Source organism: Schistocerca gregaria, chromosome 3 (genome assembly GCF_023897955.1).
Source record: "Schistocerca gregaria isolate iqSchGreg1 chromosome 3, iqSchGreg1.2, whole genome shotgun sequence".
NCBI lineage: Eukaryota > Metazoa > Arthropoda > Insecta > Orthoptera > Acrididae > Schistocerca > Schistocerca gregaria.
The window spans coordinates 588145581-588173360 of NC_064922.1; the positions used below are offsets into that span (position 1 = coordinate 588145581).

At 41.1% G+C, this 27780-nt stretch overlaps 1 protein-coding gene across 1 annotated transcript in view; it reads left to right on the plus strand.

Moving 5' to 3' along the window:
* LOC126354530 (zinc carboxypeptidase-like) overlaps window positions 1–27780 on the plus strand; it is a 127111-nt gene that overhangs the window by 71141 nt on the left and 28190 nt on the right. Inside the window, exons 5-7 of the mRNA XM_050004258.1 lie at window positions 5419–5560; window positions 13906–14066; window positions 19826–19910. Coding sequence (XP_049860215.1) covers window positions 5419–5560; window positions 13906–14066; window positions 19826–19910 — 388 coding nt within the window. The remainder of the gene's footprint in view (window positions 1–5418; window positions 5561–13905; window positions 14067–19825; window positions 19911–27780) is intronic.

Here is a 27780-nt window from a genome sequence, read left to right on the forward strand (position 1 = left end):
GATCGAACTACGCTGTATGAAAATTGGAAGGTAGCAAGGACACGACACAGCATGCGAAAGTCATCCACAACTTGCATAAAAACCAAACAGCAGTTATAAGAGTCGAAGAATATGAAATGGCACTAGTGGCTGAGAATAGAGTGGGACAGTGTTGTATCCTGTCCCCAGTGTTCTTGAATCTGTAAATTAAATAAGCAGTAATGGCTTCTTACTTAGTATTTGATATTTCTGAATGGTCCGTGAAATATCTAATTTCTGTATATTCTGGAATATTCTATGTTTGTATAAATAGCTCCACTTTCCGCCTACGAAGTCAGCTCTGTTCTGGCTGTGCGTTGGTATCAATAATAACTGTGGTATTAAAGCGAAGTGTTGTACTTCGTTGACGAACCTGCGTGCCTGCCAAGAAGCAATTTGCAAAGGGAATTACAGATGAGGAAGAAGAAATAAAAATTTAAAATTTGCTGATGACACTGTAATTTTGTCACAGACGCGGTAGGATCTGGAAAAATGTTGAACAGTATGAATAGTGTCTTGGAACAATACGAGATGATCGTCAATAAAAGTAACTCAATGGTAATGGAATTTAGTCGAATTTCATCATGCGATACTCCGGAAATTAATTAGGAAACAGAAACGTTAGGAGAGCGGAGCTGGGAGTGGAACTACCCGGTGACCATACAAAAATTATTCACATGAAGACAGAAAATGTGTGTTTACTTAGACCACGACTGTAGTGGTTTAAATTAAAACGCCAATAACTGCCAAAAATTGTACTTTAAGACAAAGAATCTGAAAAAGCAGTCAAGTCGTTTACAATGACCTGATAATACAACCAGCAATAAGTCGACGACTATCACCAGTACTGGAGGTGCCAACACCCCCGTCTAACGCCCCCCATCCCCCCCCCCCCCCCTCCTACTCACCCTCAGAAGTTGGTGTAAGTTCTAGCATCCATAGGCTGTACTAAAATCACCGAGTCGCTCATTATGTAGCAATTTTTAGTGAGTACCAGAGAAATTTCTCTGGATATTCCTAAGCCCTAATGATTAACAAAATATAAACAACCGGAAACACCGCTAATGCATAGAATTCTACAGTGTGATAATTATACCAATAAAAAGAATCAATTGAGCTTGAGACAGGTTAATAAAAGAATAAAATAGCAATTTACAGCTTAAATAGGACAACTAGTTGCTTTTTATGATCCAAGAACTTTGCAAAAGCCATCAAGAAGCTTCAGTTAAACACAGAATAACTGATTTCCAAAGATCCACAGAACTTAGAATTTCAATAACAACAACAATCTCAATGTCTAGGGTAGGAACTCGACACCCTTCTTCGCGTATATAAGCGAGAGTAAATTGAAAGAGTCTTTAAACATAAAAATAAATAATTATATCACAAAACCTTTCAGCAACAAAGAAGGTGGCAAAATTTCCTGTTCTCAGATTTACACTGTCACACAACGACGGTAAAAAATATCTTCAACGGTCCTCACCTAAACTTGCAGAAACAAGGAGCCAAACAAGCTCGCACAGCCACATTTGTACATACCACGACATGAAAATGGTGTAGACAAATGTTTCACGAAGATGCTCACCAAATTCATTTACTCCTTCTATCGGCCAAGGTTAAACAAGGTGGGCCCTGCACGGTTTCACAAACAGTGCATCGAGCGTGCCATTTAGCTGGTTGCGTATGACAGCCGGGAAGCGACCAACCAGCACGCCCACTTCCTGTTGTAGTTCGCTACTTCCACACTATGCGCGGTTCCAGTCCAGTCCAGTACGGGCTGTAATTATTCTGTGCCAGTGAAACTTGGTAGATATTCTGATGTGGTAATGAGGAATCGATTGACGCTGCAAAATGTTACTACCAGTTTTCACCACCAGACACATATCTGTGGCGCTGTGAATGCAATAAACAGCTTTAGAAACGTTTCCATATCTAATGGATTACGAACGGGACGCTGGCAGACAAAGTCAAAGAAGTGAGAAAAGCATAGTGTACAGTTTATTATTAACGACCACTTACACAATTTGTTCAGACGTCGACGAGATGCTGCACAGCGCCAGATTTACACCTGGTGGTCAAAATTAGAACCCATTTTTTCCAGCGTTAATCGGTTCTGCATTAAGGTATTAGCATTTCAACCAAGTTTCGCTGCCATACGTTAATTACTGTCCACATTGGGCTTTCTATGAATAAGTGCCAGTTAATCACAATCAACCGATAGTATGGCCTTTCTCTTGAACGTAATTCTATCAAGCCCACTCCAGTTGTGGTTGCAAATGGTGTTTCTTCTTCTTCATGAGGGTTGCTGGACGCGAGCCCTACTTACAGCTGATAACGGGTCAGAGCCTTATATGATCGTACTTATTACTTAAAATTTATTGTTACATTCTCTCTTCTCCAAGCCACGCACAGACCGACATCTGCACAGCGCCTGTCGAATTCTCTCCGAATGCCAAACTCTAGCCTACTGTTGAGTAGTTTCCATCACTAACAGCGCGACGCGTTTGCAAAACTGTTCTTTGAATCTTATAAAAGTTATTACCTGTACCAGTTTCCTACATTACAAAAAAAATGAAAGCTTCGCAGCCCTACATTTGTACATACTACCAGTTAACTTTCTCCTGTACAAAAATTTACGAGCAATTATTAATTTCTAAGCATTTGAAGATGATGAGATTTTTAAAGTTGTATCTACTTGTACAAACAATAAGGGGGATTCAGGTATTAATGGATATTATGTCCGAATACGAAATAGCACGTGGGCATGCATGACCAAAGGAATATTGTATCGTAATTCTAAATAACACAGGCACTTTTATTTCGTGTTTATTTGCCATGGACACATCAATAAACACGTCCTTTCTGGACAGGAATCTACGTATAATAAGAATGCAGAATGTGACACATGGACGACGACATATGAAGGTTTGGCTGTGGCCCTGAATCATGATCGGACGGCCAAAGCGGTGAAGGCGACCACTCACGTAATTCGGAAATCCGGTGCTGGTTCAGCACAAATTTTCACAATCATCATTCCAATATACTGCCGACGGCGCTTCATATTCGCAACTACGAACACGTTTCCTGTAGGTAATAAGTCGTTGGCTATCCGTGACTCTAGCTTCTACTTTAGGAATATATTGTACTAATAGTATTTCCTTTTCAGTCACAGTATTAGAACAGTAATTAGAAAATAAAGGCATAGTGACTGAAGACGAAATATTATTAATGAAATACATCCCTAATCAAGCAGAATTAAGATTTGACAATTCGCCGAAGATGTCGTTGTCATTCGTGAAGGATCATGATATGGGTTCCGATAAGGGGGGGGGGGGGGGGGAGAACAATTCGTCGCCTCCAGTTCAAATGCATTTTCCTTTAGTGCCATAATAGATAAATAGAAAACCAAAACCTAAATGGCCAGACTGAGATTTGAATCTCGCTTGTCCAGTCTGCGAGGCCTCTCTTAGCCACCTACGCTCGTGTCAGCATATCTGTGACTCAAGAGAGCTCATTTACACCTCCCGTATTTTGTATTCACAGTGTCCTGAAGCCTTCGTGAAGTTGATGAGCGAATGTGTATATACCTTCAGTCTCGTCAGTGAGTCTGAAAAACGGAGCTTGTTCCGTTATTGTTTAGGAGTAACTTTCCTGACTTTCAGTTCTCTAATGTAAGATAAGTCATTTATATAATTATTTCTAGCTCTCTTATACATAAAGAAATACATGGTATAGTCCCTTGCTGTTTTGTTTTTGTTTTATGGTTTCATTTGTGAACCAATAATGCCAGCATGTCGTCCAGTGAAAGGGAGACCACACTACTCGTCGCCAAGTTGACTACTTTCCCTGCAATTTATTTTGTATCCGCTTAACTCAATGACGGTTAATTACTTCCATATGTCAGACGCATTGCTACAGATGGACTTCTAAATCCGCTTATATAGAAAGCTATCATTAGTATTATACTCGTTATGGTGATTTTGAATTAATTAATTACTTATATTTCAAACCATTTCCGTTCTGTTATACGTGTACAAAGATCCGATTGAAAATCGTCTCCTCCAGCCGTCCGGTATTATTTTAGGCACTAGGGCCTGAACATTATGCTGATATGTCTAGAAATCACAGGAACAAACATGCGAGCCTGTTGCGATGGAAAGTGCGATTGAAATAATGATGTCTTTTTCTAAATCAGCAAAACATTTTATAAAAGAAAAGAAGAGCTATAGCAAAAAACTGAGATGCAGTAGGTGGTCCAATAATCATGGAAAGCTTAAGGAATTTATTCAGTGAAAAAAACGAACAAGAAATCGTTAATAATAATTTTGAAATGGAAAAACGATTTTATGGATTTAGTTGAATAACCTTTGGTGATTAGCAACTAGCTGGCAGAAGAAAACAAAATACAACATCGTATTTATACCAACGACCTGAACCGTAATGTGGTCAGGAACTGGTCACGTTAGTCAGGTTATCCACTAAGGTAGGGAAAAGTGGCCACTACGTGAACCTTCAAAAATGCTCATAATGCCTGTACATTACTTAAAAATATGTAATTTGACTCCTTATATCAAGTAGGTTCAAAACGTATTAACGGCAAGCTTCGGTCAATTAAGATGGTTTGGTGAAAACTCAGTTTTCATTTTAGTGGCTACTTCACCGCCCCCCAAATATGTATACAACGTCATTCATCAACATTCCATATAAACCGGCAACTAGCCGGCCGCTGTGACCGAGCGGTTCTAGGCGCTTCAGTCTGGAACCACGCTGCTGCTACGGTCGCAGGTTCGAATCCTGCCTCGGGCATGGATGTAAGTGCTGCCCTTAGGTTAGTTAGGTTTAAGCAGTTCTAAGTCTAAGCAGCAATCGAAATGTCATTCCGAGTTTCAGACATTACTGCACAGAATAAGAAATCTTACTAAGACGATGAATTGACCTAAACTGCATTTTTAGAATTTCATATTTATTATTTCGTAGCTTCCAAAATAAAATGTAATTAAAATTCATTTTATATGTACTGAAAATGGAAGTTCATAGGAAACAAACAACTGTAACATTTTTTTTAAAAAAAGTACGTGTTTAGTCCTAGCTAGTTTCTTTTGGTAGCTCACAGTAGGGTTTGAAGACTGTGCGGTAACTCAGAAGCTTCCTAAGTATGGCGAACGCAATGCATGAAATGTTCATTAGTATTTTCCTTTGGTCGTGAACTGGTTGTTGCGTTGTCCTCATCATCGACGCGTAAGTCGTCCAGTGTGGTCCCAACTGTAGAGACTTGCAACTCCGGCTCCGAAGTTCTCCAGATGGAGACTCACCGCCGATATCACTGCAATACGATCATTTCACTTTTTTTTTGTTCACTAGAGTATAGCTTGTAGTTAATACATTCATTCTCGTTTATAGATCTACGAATGGCTGCCATCACTAGAGGAAAAGTACCCTGGAACTGCGAGGTTTATTGAACTTGGGACAGCATACAATGGTCTGCAATTAGGTATGGAGATCAAATTTGCAGAGGACAACAGGCTAGTAATGCTTGAAGGAGGTACGTATACCACATTATACTTTATAGCCAATATTTTAACCTAGTTTATAGCATACTGATCCATTTGCAATACGTAACTCATCGTGGTCATGGCCAACATAGAGATCTTACTTGTCTGATTTTGAGATTTGTCGACAGTGAGAAATGCACTTTTTCATTAAGAGTAAATGAGCGTGAAAGTTGCACCAATATCACCTTCGACAAATATAGAGCGGTACAAGTTAACTATTTGAAGAGAGAAGCGCTAAAGAGATGGCAGACAAATGTCTGCAACTGCTTTATAATAAAATAAGGGTGAGTCAGTGAATTTCTTTCAATATAATTTCTTGTGTAGCTTTGACGCAATTTCTCGTGCTGGGTGCCTTGGGTGGGTCTACAACTATTCACTCATTATCCTCAAGCATTCGTTTCTTCTACAAACTTTCATGTTCAATACCTCAAAGAACGTAAACTTTTTCTTACACCTGGGAATAATGACCTAAGTAGATATTTCCTTCGAGATTGTTTTTTCGTAATTTGGCACGCTAATTTTGTTGACTTTTTGCAGTGGAAAGAACTTCTCTCAAAGAAAGACACATATTCGGCAACATAGACAAAGTTTCCGCGTATATCACAATGATGATGGTATGTTGTACTAGATGGAATTAATGTGAAATTTCGTGTTTAAAAATTTGTATGTGCAATCTGCCATGAGCGTTTATAAACTCACTATTGTAGAACGTCTGCTACGTTTTTAGTATATCCAATTCGCTTCTTTCAACCCTACGTATTTTGTACGCCACTGTTTCTTTTATAGTAAAGTAGTACTGTTTAGCTTATAGGGAAGGAGTTTTAAACACAGCAATAAACATGTAGAAACTGTTTCATATACAATTCAGGAAGTCAGATTTTTATAATTTACTGTCAGCCTCCTAAGTTTCTGAATTCACGTCTCTCGTTGGAGGTTCTCTTCTTCGGAGCTATGTATTGCTTCTGTTCACATAGTTACACCCTTGAGAAACAGAATCATAGACTACCAGTCAGTAATTCGTGTGCAGGGCACTATATGGGAAGAAATGAATGCATTTAATTTGCGAGTGGGTTCGGGTATGAGAACTGATGATTCAGGAGATTTGTTTCATTCCGTATAACCATCTCGTACATGACACTACCTACATGTAGCGTGTCCTGTTGGCCATTTCGATACACTGTCACATGTGATTTTTGAGGTACTAATCCCCTACCATCGAAGGTGTTCCATGACTCATGACTCCTGGCGACCTTTTCCCTTCTCCGAGCGTCCGATAGTGAGGACGTGGTTCTGCTTCATACAGTTGTTCGTCAGTTGCCAGCCTCTTCATCTGAGGGTGCTTGCGACTTATTTCCTCAGCTATTAGATGGATATAGCAGATGTCCTACTAACCTGTCCTTTCTTCCTGTCAGTGTTATCCATATCCTTTCCTTACTGATCCTAAAAAAAGGAAAAAAAAGTTCAAATGTGTGTGAAACCTTATGGGACTTAACTGCTAAGGTCATCAGTCCCTAAGCTTACACACTACTTAACCTAAATTACCCTAAGGACAAACACATACACCCATGCCGGAGGGAGGACTCGAACCTCCGCCGGGACCAGCCGCACAGTCCATGACTGCAGCGCCTCAGACCGCTCGGCTAATCCCGCGCAGCTGCTCCGGTTTTCCCACAGTCTATATTTTACCACCATACACTGTTGATCTCCAAATGTACATTCACAGAAACTTGTTCCTCAAATTAAGGCCTATGTTTGATGCTAACAGGCTCCTTCCGTCCAAGAATGCCTTTTCCGCTAGTGCTAGTCTGCCTCTGATGTCCTCCCTGATCTGGCCATCATTGGCCATTCTGCTACCCCGTTATCAGAATTCCTTACTTCATCCATTTATTGATCACCAATCCTGACGTTAAGTTTATCGGTTTTCTCATTTCTGTAACTTCTTATTATTTTCATCTTTCTTCGATTTACTCTCAATCTATATTCTGTACACATTATATTGATCAATCCATTCAGCGTTTCCTGTAATTCTCCTCCTTTTTCACTCAGGATAGCAGTGTCATCAGCCAATCTTATCCTTGCTATCCTTTCACCTTGAATATTAATTCCACTCTGAAACCTTTCATTCATTTCCGTCCTTGACTCTTCGATGTATAGACTGGACAGTTCGTGTACATTTTGTATATTCCCCGTCTTTGCCTGTAGCTTACTTCTATTTTTCTCATAACTTCGAAGATCTCGCTCCGTTTGATATTGTCAAACGCTTTTTCCAATTCGACAAATCCTATAAATGTGTTTTGATTTTTCTTTAGTCTCGATTCTATTATCAATTGTAACGTTATAATTGCCTCTCTAGTACCCTTCCATTTCCTAGAGCCAAACTGATCGCCATCTAACAGATGCTCACTTTTCTTTTCTATTTAGAACTTGTATGCAAGAGTTGTTAAGATGATAATTCGCGCATTTGTCAGCAGATGCAACTTTCAGAATTGTGTGGATGATGTTTTCCCGAAGATTAATTGGTATAACCCTAGACTCATACATTCTACATGCCATAGTGAACAGTCATTTTGTTGCCATTCCGCCAATGATTTTAGAAATTCTGATCGAGTGTTATCTATCTCTACTGCTCCATTCGATCTTTAGTTTTCCGAAGCTCTTTTAAAATCTGATTGTAATACTGTATCACTTATTCCTTCTATGTTGACTCGTCTTTCTTCTTATATCACGTAATCAAACCAGTCTTTGTGCTCATAGAGGTCTTTAAAGTACTTTTTCTACTTACTTGTTCTCTCCGCTACATTTAACAGCACTGTTCCCATTGCACTCTTAATGTTACTATCATTCCTTTGGAATCACTGAAGGTTGTTTTCATTATTTTATATGCGGTTCAGTCCTTCCGACAATCATTTCAGTTCAGTTTTCTTCACATTTCTCATGAAGCCATTTCGCCTTAGCTTCCCTGAACTTACTATTTCATTCATTCCTAAGAGACTCGTATTTTTCTATCCTTTATTTTCTGGATCAATTTTGTAATTTCTTCTTTCGTCTACTCAAGTATTTCTTCTGATACCCATGGTTTCTTCGCAGTTACCTTGTTTGTACCTACGATTTTCTTTCCAACTCTGTGATTACCCTTTTTAGAGATGTCCATTCCTCTTCCATTGAACTGACTAATGAACTGTTTCTTATTGCAATGTCAGAGAACATCAAGCGTATCTTTTCATTCTTCTGCTCCAGGAAACGCCTTACATCCCAGTATCTGATTTCGGTATCACTACCTGACAATGATATAATCTAAATGAAATCTTCATGTATCTCCCGGACTTTTCCAAGTGTACCTCCTCCTCTGCTGTTTCTTCAACAGAGTATTCGATATTTCCATCCGATATTTTTGCAGAACTCAGTTAGTTTTTCTCCTCTCTCATTCCTACTACCAAGCCCATATTCTCCCGCAGCACTTTCTTCCTCTCCTTTCCCTACAACCGAATTCCCCCCATGATTATTAATTTTCATCTTCCTTTACGTGCTGAGTTACCTGTTCAACATCGTCATGTATTTTCTCTATTTCTTTGATTTCGGCTTGCGACTTCGGCATGTATACCTTAACTATCGTTGTCCATGTTGGTTTGACGTCGATTCTGATGAGAACCACCCTATTACTGAACTGTTCACAGTAACACATTCTCTGCCTTACGTTCCTATCCATCACAAATCTTATTCCGGTTATATCACTTTCCACTGCTGTTGACACTACGCCGGCCGGAGTGGCCGAGCGGTTCTAGGCGCTACAGTCTGGAACCTCGCGACCGCTACGGTCGCAGGTTCGAATCCTGCCTCGGGCATGGATGAGTGTAATGTCCCTAGGTTAGTTAGGTTTAAGTAGTTCTCAGACCTATTTGAACCATTTTTTTGTTGTTGATACTACCATCGAGCGAGGTACCGCAGGGGTTAGTACACTGGACCAACATTCTGGAGGATAACGGCTCAAACCCGCGTCCGGGTAGCCTGATTTTGACTTTCACTGATGTCCCCAAAATCGCTCCAGGCAAATGCCGCCATGGTTCGTTCGAAAGGACACGGCCGATTTCCTTCCCTATCAATGACGCAATACGAGCTTGTGCTCCGCTTCTAATGACCTCGATGTCGACGGTACGTTAAACACGATCTTACTTCCTTTTTTAAAACTACCCTTTTCTCACCTGATCAGAAATTCTAGTCTTCTTTCCATATGACTCCATTCACCCCTACTCTACCTAGGCTAAGCCTTAGCATTTCCCTTTTGAGATTTTCTGGCTTGGCTACCACGTTCAGCTCCCTGACTCGTACAACGTTATCACTCCGTTGGTTATTCAAGCTTTTCCTCATAGTTAGCTCCCCTTCGGCAGTCCCCTCCCGGAGATCCGGATGGGTGACTAGTCGAATCTTTTGCCGATGGAGAGGTCATCATTACAATTTGTCGATTACATGCTACATGTCCTGTTGATACAGATTATGTTTTTAATGCTATGTGTTTTTAATTCCATTTCCTTCTTCATCCTGATGCCGTTGATCATTACCGACTCTTCTGCCATAAGGGGCAATTTTGTTCGCCAAGGACAAGAATGCCCTGACACTTTACTAGTTCTTCTACCGTCTTTAACAAGAGAGTTGGCAGAATGAAGGTGACATCTTATGCCGGAACTTTTCGTCCGCCATTGGTGGCGATTTTTATTTAAATTATAAGCGGTGGCAGGGTTCGAACTCGGGACCAATGACATTTTGATTGTGAACCAAAGACGCTTCCCCTAAACCACGGTGAAAACTGTGCTCAAATCCTTATTTACAAATAACTTGGTAGAATGAGACCACTTATCAGTATAACGTTGCACCACCTTTTTACAGTATACAAGCACTCATTCGGTTTGAAAAGTTTTCATAAGGCCATCGTATCCTCTCTTGAGACAAACTGGTCCAAAGTGATGTTCCTCATATTCTGCACAGTGGCACTGGGAAGAGTTGACATCCGAGCTGTCCCCAGACATGTTCTACTGGGAACGGATGTGGGGATCCTGCAGACCACAGGTGTACCTCAAAATCACGCATACAGTTCATACAGACACTGTCTATGTCTGGACGAGCATTTTCCTACTGAAAAATAGCAGCACAATACTGCCACACAAGAGATAACCATGAGGATGGAGGGTAACAGTGGCATACCATTGTGCCATCAGTGTTTCCTCAATCGCTGCCATCCATGTCCTTAAATCACCTCAGACGGATCCTCAAACCATGACACCAGGAGCAAAAACTTTGTGTCTCTCCAATATATTGGAAAAGTGTGACTTCTCCCCAGGTCGCTAAAGTACTAGCCGACGATGGTCATCCAGGGTAGTATAGAACCACTATTCATCGCTAAGTATAAACCGACACCATTCATCACCAGTACCTGCTTCTCAGTCACGACACCACTCCTAATGCAACCTTTTGTGTTATGGTGTTCTAACATTCTGCGTGGTGTCTGTTTGTTCTATATCGTGTCTCCCTACCACTTTCGCGCAACGACGCTCTGAGCGTGTTCTTTTAGGGAACTGACTAGTTTGAACCTGGGACCTGTTGCTGGTACGGAGACGCCAGACCACACATGACATGTAGAATTGAGAAGAGTTCAGTTAGACTAGAGATGATATAACGAAATACTTAATGATTTCAGCGTCAGATCCACTGCACTCCCTGTAAAAGAATCTTAATACTAACTAAATTTAGTGGAAGGGGTTCAAGGCTTTCCTATTTTTAGTTAGCTGGTAAAATGACGTCGAAAAAGCAGTTAAGTTTACCATTGGAAATTTTATTCTACTCACAAAACATCGTTTATAAATTGCACTGTTGATAAAAGGAAATGTTTTAATACAGGATGGTAAAAACCAACTGCGTTCAACAAAAATGTGAACGAAAATTCCTTGAATGGGTTTCCAAGTTCTACAATCGATCGAAGGATGACCTATGCCATATCACATCTATAACCTACGTTTAAATTGTTTCACAAAAGAGAAAACTGTCAAAATGGTCTACCGTGACCTTCAATTATCTTTAATTACTTATCTAACTTGTCGTCAATTACAGTGGCTGATGTGGCTTCTTAATAATTATATAACAGAGAAATCATCGCGTTTCAGATTTTTTCTTCAAGTGGCAAATGTGAACACCATGAGCTTTAATTGACGATCGACACTAGTATTAAGCAAAAAGGGGGTGTAACAGATGAGTCTTCTGCAGTTCTGAGTGAAGCTTTATGCGCTGTTATGCGGCATCGCGTGCGTTCATTACCTTGTCGGTGTTCGTCAAGGGGCGACGAGCAGCACAGCTCCGCTCACCTCGCCGTCTCGGAAGCAACTCTCTCGTAACTTCTCCTTACTACAATTTACCGAAGTTGGTTTAAAAAAAACCATCTGGCTGTGTTTTCATCTGATCTACCAGGGTCTCAATGTTAACCTTAAGCTCCGCCTACAAAAGTTCTGTCGATCCAATGAGAAACGTTCTACTTTTCGTGGTGGGGCAATGTTTTTAAAGTTTGCAACTAACAGAGACGTGAAAAGGTCTCACGCTAAAACTTGCAGCTGGTGTGGTCCTTTTAGCGTTATCGTAAGATCTATACTGTTCTTCTGGAGGGCTCTAGCTTTTAACATGGGCTGGGGGGTGGTCCTGACGTAACAGAGACGCGAAGAAGTCTCACGCTAAAACTTGCGTCTGGGGTGGTCCTAGCGGTTAGCTGGAAACGTGGATGTCCGTCCCTTATCGTAGGGCCTTCTCGGTTAACACGGTTCTGCTCTTGGCTTCTGTTCTCGTTTCTCCCCTCGGAACTTCGTCTGTCTCACGGTGGGAAGGTATGACATGCATTTAGGCATTCTTGTGTTAGTCTGTGGTATTCCATTTGCTCTCTCGTTACTCGTATTACTTTGGTTAATTTAATGTCACGATTTATTCGGAGCTATGTGACATACTACTGGATTTTCTTATCATGTCAGGGTTTTCGTGGAAGGTGTGGCATTTGCCTGACACCTTACAGTGTTAACGGTAGCCTACATTTGGAAAGATAATTCCATAGTCCGGTTGGTGTCTCCAACCAAAGGTACAGTTGCTGTTGGATGGCAGGCACCTATACGATGGATTAACTACGCTCCTGATGCACAATACGGCGATCTCCCCTTCTGGTGGTCAGATATGGGCGACTGGAACCTTGACGACAACACGCCTGTTCTCACATTCCCATAAAGTCCAACGCCTGGGCAGTGTCACAGCCAAATGCTCCACAGGTCAGGATACTGCACGATTCGACTATCAGGCCACATGGAGACGCACAATGAGGCCCCATCAAACTCTGTCGGTTGCTGTAACACTGTCACAAACGAGCATGCAGCATCTCCGTGTCTTTATCAATGGTCACTCTACGTATGTGAATGGCGGTGCCAAGTTTTTATACCGGTTAACGTCAGACCATCGATGTCAAACACCGTCTGGTGTGGTTCATACTTCAACGAGTGGCCGCCGTGTTACGTCGCGTGCTTTTGACCATTTTCCCATTGTCTTTACGGTGGAGGGACAGAGGGTTGTTAGCGTAAAATCTCTGACTATTAGCTTTGCGCCGATGTCGTGGATTAAATGCCAATCCTCTCGATAGTGTTTCGTGAAATGAGGCCATGCGACACTGTTGATGGTGATCCATCTGTCAGATGGAGACGTTAAGCTGGGCGGGCCCCTTGATGTTATTAGAGAGGTGTAAGCTATAAGGTGGCTACCATTTTCACCCTCTTCCTTATCTCATCGTCGTTTTAGAGACGACAACACGATACGACACTACACTCCACGAACACACACTACAGTCACCTACACTTAACAGCCACACTTGCCCATACACCTCTCACATTTTGCGATGGAAATCTATCTGCGGGCGCGAAAGATAGGAGAAATCTTTCCAATTAGGTAACTAAACCTGCCAATCGGAATCTCCAAGCCATTAATGCCATACGACTTAATGTAATCAACATATGACGCTTTTCACTCCACTTGTATATCCTACTTTTAACAACAATAAACTCGAACAACATCAGTACACTCTGATGGTCGTTTTACCTTTCAAAGAGAATCGCAGTTGTAATCAGTTATATACCAGTTAATGGTGTGTGCGTTTAAGATGTTACATTGACATCCGAAACGTCTTTCAGCGCTTTACTTTTTTTGTCCGTTAATATAATTCCCAAAGGAGTGAGAACATGAGGTCTCTGTGGCAGTATTGTTGGGATTAAAAAATTTAGCCGCTGGTGTGCCTCCTTTCAGCGTTGAATTAACTTTAACTTCACAGGTATGCACGGAAATGAGTGGATCGCCACCGCCTGCATGAACTGGTTCATCAACGAGATCTTAACCACAGACGACTCAGACGTCAGGGACGTCATCACCCGTGTCACGTTCAACATCTTGCCCTCCAGCAATCCTGATGGGTACAACTATACCTGGACGACAGTGAGTAACTGCTTGTAATATAATTTTTCTTTTGAGTGTCTTTTATGACGTATTCGTAAATGAGCTTTGTCCTTACGCAATCAATGTAGATTTGCAAGTCTTTGTTGGAATATCGAAGTTTACGTTTCCACTGAAATGATTCTGGTTTCATCCACTGTGAAGCCCGTTGTGTACGTGGAACAAGTCATCAACACTGAGATTATGAAGCACCAGTTGTCCAAATGTGTGACTCGTTTAATTTTACGATACAACTTGTATCGCGAAAAACAAGCTCTCGTTATCAAGACCTATAAACAATGCTTTTAGACTTTACTATGACATACACATACAAATGTGAAGCGCCACCAGTAATTACGATTTTTATACCATGGCATGCATAGCGGAGGGTCGTACATGTCTGTTAGTGCAGTTTTACCGCTTGTTTTTGACTAGGCCTATTAGCGTAACACTTTAAGGACACAGATTACTACATAGGCAGAATAAACGGATATCCATTACGTGTATGATGCTTATGTGAAATAATGGAAAATAATGATTCGTGGTTCCACTGTTTATAGAATTTTATAATTTTCTTTCTGAAACATGTTGTGTTTTCAAATTGAATAAATCACGTATTTTGACAAAATATGGGATATGATCTCAGCAGTGTTGCTATTGTTGTGATGCTTTAATATATATCTTTATTTCTTGGTTATCTCACTATCTAATTCTCATTATTTAAGTACTAGATATTATACAACACTCCATAGACATGTATGTGTCGAGGAAAATTGTGAGGATTCAACAGAACTGTAGTGGTTGCTAAATGGTGTTGGAAAGTTCCATCCAGATACAAAAACAGCTTCTCAGCAGATTTAGACGAAACTGAAATCTCACATACAATCAAAAACTGAACGAAGACGAAATTTGCGTAAGAAGAACAATGTGTGGAGCGTTCAATAAATTCAAAACGAAATTCTAACTACATCTGATAAAAAATCTTTAAATGTTTATGTCTACGTTTAAATCAGTAACCCGACCAACGCCATGACACAGATACGAAGGATGAGAGAGATAAAGTCGAAACATTAAAGTCCCTTGCCCCAAATTGTTTCGATGAGGAATATCGTGCTATTTTTACTGCTTTCAATCCTCTCAAGTGTGAGACAAAAAAATAATAAAAATCACTTTACAGAAGAAAAGAGTCTGAACCTGATGGTATACGATTCTACATGGAATATGCGAAGGATTTGCTCGTCTTGTAACTGCAGTCTAACGTAGGTCACTGGGAAAACAAGATTATAAAAATGCCCAGGTCAGTCTTGTTTTTGATGACCTTTCTAAAGACTGAAAATCTCCACTGTGTGAATCAACATGAATCTCGCAAACAATGATCGTGTAAAACCCTGATCGCTCTATTCATCCACGAGATAAAAAAGGCACTAGACAAACGCGCCCAGCTTGAAGTGCTAGTTGGTTTTCCGAAGGCATTCGATACAGGTCGGCAGCGTCGCGGAATGAACAAAACTAGTGAGTCCTCAATATGAGACGAGCATAGCCAATAGATTGAGTATTCGTAGAAAATAAAACACATCACATGAATGTTACCGGAGAGATATCTTCGGACCTAAAGGTACCTTCAGACACAGCCCAAGAGGGTATTACAGGATCGTCATCATTCAGCATGCGGGATGAATCACCTAAAACTTGCACCGCAAATATTGCGGAAATGGAAAATGTTTCTGATGTGCGGTTTTCACAGAATGTGTTGGTAGTCAGGGAGTCGAATGGTTAGCCAAAACACAATCTTAACAATACTTTGAAAATGTATATTTCAAGCAAACGTGAGCTTTCTTGAAATTAACAATGCTTATTGACATTAATAATTTAGAAGTAAGGTAAATTAGATTGTCAGTGACGTTTGTTGCAGGATTCTGGTGGGAATCTTTCACAAGATATAGTATTTCAAAAGTTTCCACACCGACAGTTGTGTACGCCATTCAAACTGGGTAGTTGCTAGGTACGATGCTATTGTTTCGTTTGCATACAGTGTGCTTGTGTGCTCCTTGTGTATACTGTGTTCTGCCAGTCAGTTAGTGAGTGACAGTTCTTGCAGTTGGTCGTGAGTGGACGACTGGGTGGAGGAATGGAGAAAAATCCGGCCTGCTCATAGCGTATGGACTGTGTGGAAGAATGCAGTTTGTTCTGGCACGGTGAATGCAGAAAGATATCCCAATAGACGTCAACCATCACGGCAATTATATATCAACCTTTTCAACCAGTTACGTGAAAGCGGTAGTGTAACACATAGACAAAGTAACAGAAGGAAATACGTGACGACGGAAGAGAGGGAAATTAGTTTTCTTGCTGCTGTTGCAGTTGATCCGCACATTACCTCCCACGCAATCACACGTGGAAGTGGCGTGAGTCAGGTAAGTCTCCTCCTGCGCATTCTCCGTCGACATATTTTCCATCCCTATCACATCGCTCTCCAGCAAGAGCTATATGAAAACGATTATGAAAATCATGTTAACTTATCTACATGGGCCTTAAGACCGGCTACTCTAGATTACCACGTATTTTGTTTAGTGATGAAGCCACATTTACCAATCATGGCCAGATAAACCACAGAAACTTATGCTATTGGTCTGTTGACTATACCAGTTGGTTTTCTCGGGTGGAACCTCAGTATCCATGGAGTGTAAACGTGTGATGTGGGATAGTGAAACATCAGGTCATAGGCCCGTATTTCACAGACGGAACACTGACCACGCACAACTATCGCAGCCTCCTAACAGACCATCTTCTACGATTGCTAGAAGACGTTGCTCTGTAGATTAGGAGGACTTGTGGGACCAACATGTTGTATATGCATCCCACGGCGCACGAATTACTATAGCATGTCTTCAAGAATTTTTTCTATATCGTCGGATCGGCCGGCTCTTTTCCCTAGATTTGACACCTATAGACTTTTCTTTTCTGTGGGGAAAGATGAAAGATGCTGTCTACAATGACATATCAGCTACATCCGGTGATATGCAACTACGCATTACAGCAGCTTGATCCGGAATGTCTGCTGAAACGCTAGCAGTTGATCAGGTTTGCAGCAGTAGTTCCATACCAGACTGAACGCATGTATCACTACTGCCGGTGATCGTTTTGAACAGTTAGTTGCCCCTTTAGCGGCCACAGTCGACATAACTAGTGTATGCACTTGCGTTGTTCTTTAGTGTGTAGCACTAAAGATATTGTACAAGTGTCATTGTGAGAACTTCTCAAAATACTATCGCCGCGTAATCCTGCAACAAACACCACTGATATTTTAATTTACCCTATTTTTAGTTTGATAATATTGGGAGGCGTTGCTCCACTTAAAAAACTGAAGGTTCCACAAAAAATGAACGTTCTACGTATTATTACAATCTGTTTATTGGCTGACTACCAATCCATTTTGTGAAAATCGCTCATCAATAGCCCTTTCCATTTCAGCAATATTTGCGGAGCAGGTTTTAGGTAATTCACGCTTTATGTACGAATGACTTAGAGTGTAACATCGGAAACACGTTGAGGCTGTTCGCGGATGATGCTTATGTATGCATTTAGGTCTCAACTCTAGACAATTGTAGCGAAATGCAGGAAGACCTGCAGAGGGATATTGCCTGGTAATTGATTAGCAGATGACTCTCAGCATAAGACAATGTAACGTATCACGCATGAATACCCCCAAATACACATTATTTTATGCTTACACGGTATCGGAACAATAAGTGGGGAAATCATATGGAGAGATTTCATGTGGAACGACCGCAAAAAGTAATGGTAGGTAAGTTAGATGTCAGGCAGAGTTTCATTAGGAGAATCCTCCATCCACGAAGGAGGTACCTTACAAAATTCTCGTTGCAAGGTACCTGAATATTCTCATAAGACTAGGACGACTGACAGAAGCAGTAGAGAAGAGCAGTGGCTTCGTTTCAGGTATATTCAGTAAGCGCAAAAGTTTCACGAAGATTTTCACCCAACTCTCATGGTAGACTTTACAAGAGGCACTGTGCATCACACTGTGGTTTCAAGTTAAAATTCCGTGGACCTACTTTCCAGTAAGAATTAAGTAACACATTTCTTCGTCATACGTATATCTCGTGAACAGACAATGAACGTAAAATATGAATAACTAAAGAGCATACAAAGGATTACCAAAAATCTCCGTGAACACTATTCGCTAATTCGCTACTGGATGGATGCAGTGTTGGGGGGGGGGGGGGGTGTAGCAGTGGCCAAAGAATTACTGTCTGCGTCACACAATAAAGTGGCTTGTGAATTACAGATGTAGATGCAGATGTAAACATCAGTCTACACAGAGATTTTTATTTGTATAATCTACTGTCACACCCTTTGTTTCGCCCCATGACTACAGATGTCATCACAGGCCGCAATCACCACATTGTACAACTGAAATACACTTCCGGAAGGATTGATAAAATGTTTTTCTGTATGTAAATATGGTTCAATGTGAATCATTAAAATATAGGCAGACCGTCAACGCTGTTGCTCATTCATCAAAATTGCTTAAACAGTTAGATGTGTATGTAGATAATAAAACATCATAGAAAACAGTAGTTCAGAAGATAAATAAAATGTTTATTAGTCACTAAAAGGTTTTAAAAACTCCTTACATTGAAGAAAGTGCTTCCTCATTACTTGTAGTGGCTGTTCGCTTCTACGGAATTGACATTCACTTACTCGTACATTCACAGATTTGCTTGGGTATGCGCTTACTGATTACGCGCCGTAGGTAGGGGGTGCCTGTATTTTAAAAGTGCAGTTTGTGCCATAGTTTAGCTATCAAATGAAAAAATATTTCGTAAATATTATCTAAAGTATATTTTAATCGAGCACTGTGTAATTTTGAGCTTAGGACAGACTGATGATGGTACGTGTTATCGCAACCGGTAACCATTTGGCAAAATAGAAGCATAGGTGTAGGTTAAAGCCTATTAGATTTGTTTTTCTTTTCTTTTTTTTCGTGTCTGTACCTGTCCCAATGTTCAAACCGACAGTATGCGGGAATATGTAATCACCCAAAACTCTCACAATTGAATACCGCCACTGTCACCAAGTTCAAACGTGGCACGGTGATAGGAGGATGAAAGTAGAGAGGTACCTATTTTAGTTTACGTCCCAACACTCAATAGCTGCAAATGAAATGGCGGTCAAAGTTCGAAACGATTTCATCAGGCTACTAGCGCCATAAAAGGAAGTGTGCTTGTAGAGCAGTAGCTAATAGCACGATTTTAGAAATTTAGTGCACTGTGTTCAAATCTAATCTTATGTTTTTTTTCTTTTGTTATCGACATGACATCAAAATTTTTAACATTAAACGGAATTAATATCATAATGAGTAAAGGTTTCAAATTTTGCTGTAAAAACTTCAGAGAAGCAGAGAATAAAAGCTTTTGAAATGTGACACATCGTGTCTCTCTGAATTCAGATCCTGCTCAGCTTTTAATATTTTATGTAGTATCTCCTTTTAGCAGATTTGTGAAAATTTTACATATATACATCTAAAAACACTGTGTGAAATGTACCCAGTAAATGACTTAATGAGATACATAGCTACTAAGGATCGTGAGAAACTTATTCTTTTTCTGTTCATTGTTGTTGATGTTATGAAGATACGCTAGAAATAATTATAACGTACTTGACTGCTCTACTACTGCTAAGAGGCTATAATTCTGGTAGAAGGTAGCACTCTGTAAAATATTCGGTTCATCTGTTTACAGGATCGTCTATGGAGAAAGAACATTCAGCCATATCACAACTGTACAGGTGTCGACCTGAACCTCAACTACGACTTCAATTTTACAGGTAAGAATTACGACCGTTTGTCATCTTGGAAAAACGTTGTCACGTGATACTAGCAAGGTTTAATTTGCCATCTACTTCAACTCGGTATTCGTACTGTCTTGCAGCGTGAATTGAAACGTGTGGTACAGATAGTCCAACCACCGGCAAGTGACACAATCCGACACTGCATTAAACAAAAAACTGGACTGAAATGACTGTCGAAAAATTGAAACACATGTACAAATGAAATCGCATCACCAACGTGGGAGAACTTAAAAACGTCCTTAAAATTTCGGTAAGACCAAATTGGACTACCGTGGTTATTAAAACCTTCAAATAATATGTTCCTTTAAGTCAAACTGTGTAATCTGCAATAATTTGGAACCGCTAGAAGGTAACGCGAAAGACTAGGTACGCAAGAAACGAAAAATAAGTAATGAAATCAAATATCATGGAACTATAGAAATAATAAATATCTAGCTTGAGTTACCTTGTACTGCGATTAATTTCGAAATTTTACACTGACAGTGAAATCTGAAAATGACCCTACAGTATTATCATTGACAAATGTGAATATGTAGGTAAAATACATGAGTTCTTTCATAATAATCATACACAAGAAATCTCACGTGCTATCAAAGATTTTTAGATTCCACCCAATGCAAACCACATCTCCCTTGACATACTCCATAAGTTGATACAGCAGCATACCAATCAAAGAACCCGTAAATATAATCAAACAAAGCTTATTAAAACGTAAACTACGTCCACAGCCAAATCAGTCGTACTAACAGAAATGCTGGAGCTTGTCCTCCCCCATAGTTATTTCACATTCAGTGGCAAATCTACAAACAAGAGGTACTCCTAGCAATGGGAAATCCTCTCAGTGGGATCACAGCGCAGGAATTCCGATTCAATGCTGCTGACTATGAGACATACATAAACATTATTAAATAAACGGCTATCATGAATAGGAAATATATGCACTCTCACAATGCGTAACTAAAAACAAAACCAAACAAACACGTTCCCTCCGACAGCATACAAAAATTTGAGTATATAACACTACCATATTAAAGAGTCATCTTAGACAAACTAGCTAAGCCGTTTAAAAATGTGGATATCAGAATCACTTTTGCAACAGCTTAAGAAACGAGCTGGTCCATGACATCATACAACCTTCAGAGAAACTTAGATAATCAGGAATGTATAAAATTACATGTATTTATTGCAACAAATACTATATTGGCTAAACGGGAAGAAATTTTAAAGGTCGTTTTAAAGTAGTTACCGACTGTTTCAGACTGGACGAACCTAATAAGTCACCTATAGCGAAACATGTAAATAAAACAGGAGACAGTGTTGCAATACAAAAAGACATCAGAGTACTGCCTACTTCGGAAAACAGCTGGAGAATGGACAGCACCAGGATCGACATATCGATAGTCAAATCAAAAGTACCTTGTTTTGACCTCGGTCTTGTTTCCTGCAGTGCTGATATGTTTTGTGTTATCTTGTTACAAAGCCACCGTTGCGAGTTTGTGAACAGTGATGAAGAAACCCAAGAAAACCGTGGAAACAATGATACCTCATCACATCACAAGAAGGATGCTACACCACTTGAACGAGATGAGTCACTGGTTTTTAAAAATTTTCATGTGAACAAATAGACCAACATACAAAGCCACATCGCCTCATACTACACTCCTGGAAATTGAAATAAGGACACCGTGAATTCATTCTCCCAGGAAGGGGAAACTTTATTGACACATTCCTGGGGTTAGATACATCACATGATCACACTGACAGAACCACAGGCACATAGACACAGGCAACAGAGCATGCACAATGTCGGCATTAGTACAGTGTATATCCACCTTTCGCAGCAATGCAGGCTGCTATTCTCCCATGGAGACGATTGTAGAGATGCTGGATGTAGTCCTGTGGAACGGCTTGCCATGCCATTTCCACCTGGCGCCTTAGTTGGACCAGCGTTCGTGCTGGACGTGCAGACCGCGTGAGACGACCCTTCATCCAGTCCCAAACATGCTCAATGGGGGACAGATCCGGAGATCTTGCTGGCCAGGGTAGTTGACTTACACCTTCTAGAGCACGTTGAGTGGCATGGGATACATGCGGACGTGCATTGTCCTGTTGGAACAGCAAGTTCCCTTGCCGGTCTAGGAATGGTAGAACGATGGGTTCGATGACGGTTTGGATGTACCGTGCACTATTCAGTGTCCCCTCGACAGAGGTGTACGGCCAGTGTAGGAGATCGCTCCCCACACCATGATGCCAGGTGTTGGCCCTGTGTGCCTCGGTCGTATGCAGCCCTGATTGTGGCGCTCACCTGCACGGCGCCAAACACGCATACGACCTTCATTGGCACCAAGGCAGAAGCGACTCTCATCGCTGAGACGACACGTCTCCATTCGTCCCTCCATTCACCACAGGAGGCGGGCTGCACGATGTTGTGGCGTGAGCGGAAGACGGCCTACCGGTGTGCGGGACGGTAGCCCAGCTTCATGGAGACGGTTGCGAATGGTCCTCGCCGATACCCCAGGAGCAACAGTGTCCCTAATTTGCTGGGAAGTGGCTGTGCGGTCCCCTACGGCACTGCGTAGGATACTACGGACTTGGCGTGCATCCGTGCGTCGCTGCGGTCCGGTCCCATGTCGACGGGCACGTGCACCTTCGGCCGACCACTGGCGACACCATCGATGTACTGTGGAGACCTCACGCCCCACGTGTTGAGCAATTCGGTGGTACGTCCACACGGCCTCCCGCATGCCCACTATACGCCCTCGCTCAAAGTCCGTCAACTGCACATACGGTTCACGTCCACGCTGTCGCGGCATGCTACCAGTGTTAAAGACTGCGATGGAGTTCCGTATGCCACGGCAAACTGGCTGACACTGACGGCGGCGGTGCACAAATGCTGCGCAGCTAGCGCCATTCGACGGCCAACACCGCGGTTCCTGGTGTGTCCGCTGTGCCGTGAGTGTGATCATTGCTTGTACAGCCCTCTCACAGTGTCCGGAGCAAGTATGGTGGGTCTGACACACCGGTGTCAATGTGTTCTTTTTTCCATTTCCAGGAGTGTAGGTTATCGTTCTGTTTATCCACAGGAAGGTCACAATAGTTATGAATCAAACTTCAATATCTGTATACAATTAGGCATTTTTTAAATGCCAGTAAAGCCTGGTGATGAGGTTAACTCGAAACATGTCGCTATATAAATAATTTAGTAGTCTACAAATTTTGTGGCTGGTAGCGGTATCTTGAAACCTATACACCGCTTGTATTACGTCCACAGATATGACTGGTTTTGACACATGGGTAATTGTCTCATTCTTCTGTGTCAATCCTCTGTGTCATCATAATACAAGTCACAGGGAAGACACAAGCAGGCCGCGGTGGCCGAGCAGCTCTATGCGCTTCAGTCGGAACCGCGTGACTGCTACGGTCGCAGGTTCGAATCCTGTTTCGGGCCTGGACGTGTGTGACGTCCTTAGGTTAGTCAGGTTTAAGTAGTTCTAAGTCTAGGGGCTGACGACCTCAGATGTTAAGTCCCATAGTGCTCAGAGCCATTTGAACCACAGGGAAGATGGGGGTAACGGTTACAATTAACCATCTGACCAAGATCACGTTCATTATAGATGAAGCACAATCTTAAATTGGCTCAAACGGTGTCAGAAATAGATGGAGTGCTGGTCTAGAAGCAAGCCTGTATCCGTTTCATGCAATGAAGCAAAACTATGAAAAGCATACATTAATTTTTATGGTCGAGTGGATATTAAGTTCATTGTCTTAAACACAACGAAATATCTGTTAGTAAAAAGCCTCTACGGTATACAGCGTGTTTCCGTAAGAGGGTGCAATAATGTAACAGGACATAGAGAATGCTCCACTGAACAGTTTGAGGTAGGGAACGTGGGGTCGTAGAAGGCAGCTTAAGGATATATGGAGGTAAATTTGTCTACCGCTGTTTAGCATTACTGTTTTCCAGCTTAATTACAACTCACCTGCGTACAAGTTTACAAGTACTGTGCTGTTTATTTACATGTACATTCTTTAGTTCCTGCAAGGAACTGCTGGCTAGGAAGTCTACTTGCCCGTCTGAATGGCCACCTCTACTTGAGGTTAGTGCAAAGAGTTCTGCCTGAGTTTTTGGAGAACGTACCCTTGGCTGTTAGTGAAAGAATGTGGATACAATATGACGGTGCACCGCCTCACTTCTGTATGGATGTCTGCAAACATCTCAGTGCTATATTTCCTGGTCGTTGGACTGGAAGGGGGAGACCTATTCCATGGCATCCGAGGTCACATGACCTGAATCTCATTGATTAGTTCCTATAGGGATAGCTCAAGACCCCAGGGGACAGGAGACAGAATTAGCTGCCAGATTTGTAGCTGTCTGTCATTTGATTCTAAACACACCACGGATATTTGTGAGGGTGCATCATAATCTTGCCACGCTTGCCTTGAGGGTGATGGCCATCAGTTTCATCACATTTTGTAAGTTACAGTACATATAGTACGTTCATTGTGTGAGTGATGGGATTTGCAGTTAATTGTAAGTAAAAAAGAACATAGCAATGTGATTTTATTCCTATTATTTTCTTAAGCTGGTTTCTGGGACTCCAGGTTCCCTACCTCAAATTGTACATTGGAGCATCCTCTACGTCCTCTTAAATTTTTACACGCTCCTACGGAAACACCCAGTATATAGGGAAGACAGACGCATGTTGCAACAAAAAAGAGATACAAATTTTTATTATTTTCTTATTGCAAACTGATTAAATTTGAAAATAGTATTGAGAGTCCTCATACTTTTACACGTAAAAGTCACAAATAGAATGTCCGATTAGACCAATAGAGTGACTGCAATAAAGTATAGGGGAAAGGTTGACACGCGTTTTAATTTACGCCGCCACGGGGCACGTTGCGACATACTAAAATTTTACTTACAAGAGACTACTCAGTTTGAAATATCTGACATGACAGAAGTGTCTTACTTGTGTCCACAGTCTGCACAAACGTAGACAGGATCATTATTCGCATACGACCAATGAGACCACAATTTGCATTTAGTACGCTGTGTCCATTCCTCTCCCTTTCTATAAACATCTCCACAGATCAAACTATAATTCTATTCTTCTTCTTTTTTGGAAGGTGGATGAAACGGCAATTTTTTCTGCTAGTTAATGATTCATTATCACGTATTTTTTTTCTTTCCATTCTTCTGTCCCATCTAGTAATTCCTCTCCTCTCTTTCTTTTTCTAGTGCCTGTTTTTCGGATGTGTCTGTTAGGAGAGGAAATTTCCTCTTCCTTATTCGACGGTTTCTCTCTTTCCTTGGTCAAGCTTTATGGAAAGAGCGAATATGTCCAAGGGAAAAATGTTTCCCCGCTGAAGTACTTGGAACAGAAGTAACAGCATTCGCCACATTCTAGGAGCTTGCGAGAGAATTTGAGAGTTTTTCTCCTGGAACTGTCCTATTGGTCACAAAATATGTAGAAAAATTACTTTCTTGGAATTTTTCTGGCTCAAATGGGAATACGCCTGTTGCAGAGAATCCTGAAGTGATTTTTTCTGGTATGAAAATGGTGAGAAGTCCTTTGTTTGTACATGAAGGGAGATTATAAATTGTTAGTGTCTTTCTTGGATTTTCTTTCAACCAGGTGTCGATTCCCCTGGAGCAGATCTTCTTGAAAGGACTATAAACGCTTACATCAAGGGGCTGTAATTTGTGAGAACAGTGGGGAGGAGATGACAGAAGTAGTACACCTGTGTTCTTACATTTATTAAGAGCTTCTGTACCCAAATGGGATGAATGTTGTCCAGCGGTAGTAGCAAAGGAGCTTCTTTTGTTGGTCTAGCTTGCCTAATAAAATGGTCCAGAAATGTTACAAAAAGTTGCTCCACCATCCATTCAGAGTCTGAGGCAGCGCCGATACATCCAATGGGCCCGTCACGAATAAAATGATTTTTAAAATTTTTTCTTGAAAAGTAGTCACGGATAGAATGAATGTCTCTTGTGCACATACAGCAGCTGCTACTGTTAGCTACAGGGTGCCGCAGGTACAAATGCAGATACTTCTGTTGATGACTGAGGATGGTGTTCTGAACAACATTTCCTCAGTATTTACCTCACTTATAGAATAATAGTGTATGTTTTTAGGTTGCTTACATATGGCAAGTACAAGCTTCTGATGTTTATTGTCCCCTGGGCGGCAGGTCAGGTACTGAACTGTGGACATTTTTACACAAAACCGGTACATCTGTAGTAACAGGCTTAATCCACCTAGTGGTGCAGCTGCAGCCCCGCAGAAAATGTCAAGTCGTAAAGTTTGTAACATATCTGGGGGAAGACTCTTCGACACAGAGAAAAGCAACTAACACAATGATGCGTTGACGTGTGAAGGTATCACATACAAAAACATCTGGTGTTATAGCCGCTACACCCTGTGTTATCGATGACTGTTACAATAAATTACAGTACGTTGTTCACCATTTCCCCTTTTAAGCGTGTGCGAAATATAAACTGGAATACATAACAATCGCAGCAAATGCTTGTGCAAATACAGATCAAAATGTTAGGTAACTCATGAATGTCGCAAGACTCCAGTTAGGTATCGTACTTTTATTCAACCGATCCTGTCAAAGGCAAGCTGCAGTAATAATCTTTCTCTGCTTTGTGCAGTCCTCACACGTTTCACAGTCTGGGAACTAATGAAATCCGCTTGTACATGACATTTCCTCTATATAGTAAAAAAAATCGAGCACTGTGAAAATCAAAATAAGTAACTTAATACTGATGCTGAACCCAATATTGTAGCGCAGTGGTTCGGTTCAAATACATGGTTTACCATTATTTTCGCGGAAGTGATGAAAGTCACTTGACCGTTGTTAGTTGATAAATACGATAATGCAATGATTGTGCTACTGCATCGTAATTCGGAGTAACACAGGTATTGCAATATCCTATTTATCCCCCCACACCAGGTAGCGCCTTTCAAGTAAAATGGCTTACCAGTACGTGAATATACAAAATGGATATACAAGTACAGGTTGTGGGCACATGGGAGTTAGGATGCCATTGCGGGTCGTGCTCGGATAGTCATATGGGAAGGCAACCACTCGCGAAAAGAGAGAAAACAGGGTTCGAGTCCCTATCCGGCATAAATATTCATTGTCGTTACTTCGTTATGCAGCTGATAGTAAACAATAATCGCGACTGCGAATACATTTCATGTCTTTCATAACAGCTACAGACGTCGAAGTTCCTGCTCATGCATGCATGTGTGAAGGAACTTCGCATCGTAAGTCGGAATAACACAGGCACTGCGTTACCATATTTGTCAGCCGACACAGGGAAAGCGACTTTCAAGTAAAATGTCTCCCCTGTGTAGGAATATACATCACGGCTGTATGAATATAGTAACTTTGCTTCACTCTGGCTAAATTTTTCATAGGCAAACTTTTACTATAACGCTTTGCAGAAGTTAAGAACACTTGAAACGTCCCCTTTGAAAAATTATACATGACTGTGCTTAAACTGACACACAATATTTTTAGCACAACGCAATCTGACTTTCAAAAATCCCTACAAAAGAATGGCCCTGACTAACATTAACCTATACCTTTCACAAATCACTTACCTCACAAAAATCTTCGTTACTCGAACTACTGCAATACAGCGAACGCCGCTACTGCCAGCTAAATAAAAGAGTCAAACTACTGAAGGCACTAACTACTGATAGGCATAGTTAGCAAATGAAAGATTTTGATAGAGAACAAACAATGTATTTACCTCAATAGTGTTCAAAAGTCATAATGTATATAGCACTTTATGACATCCCGTCTTACAAATATCAAAACTCCGCCA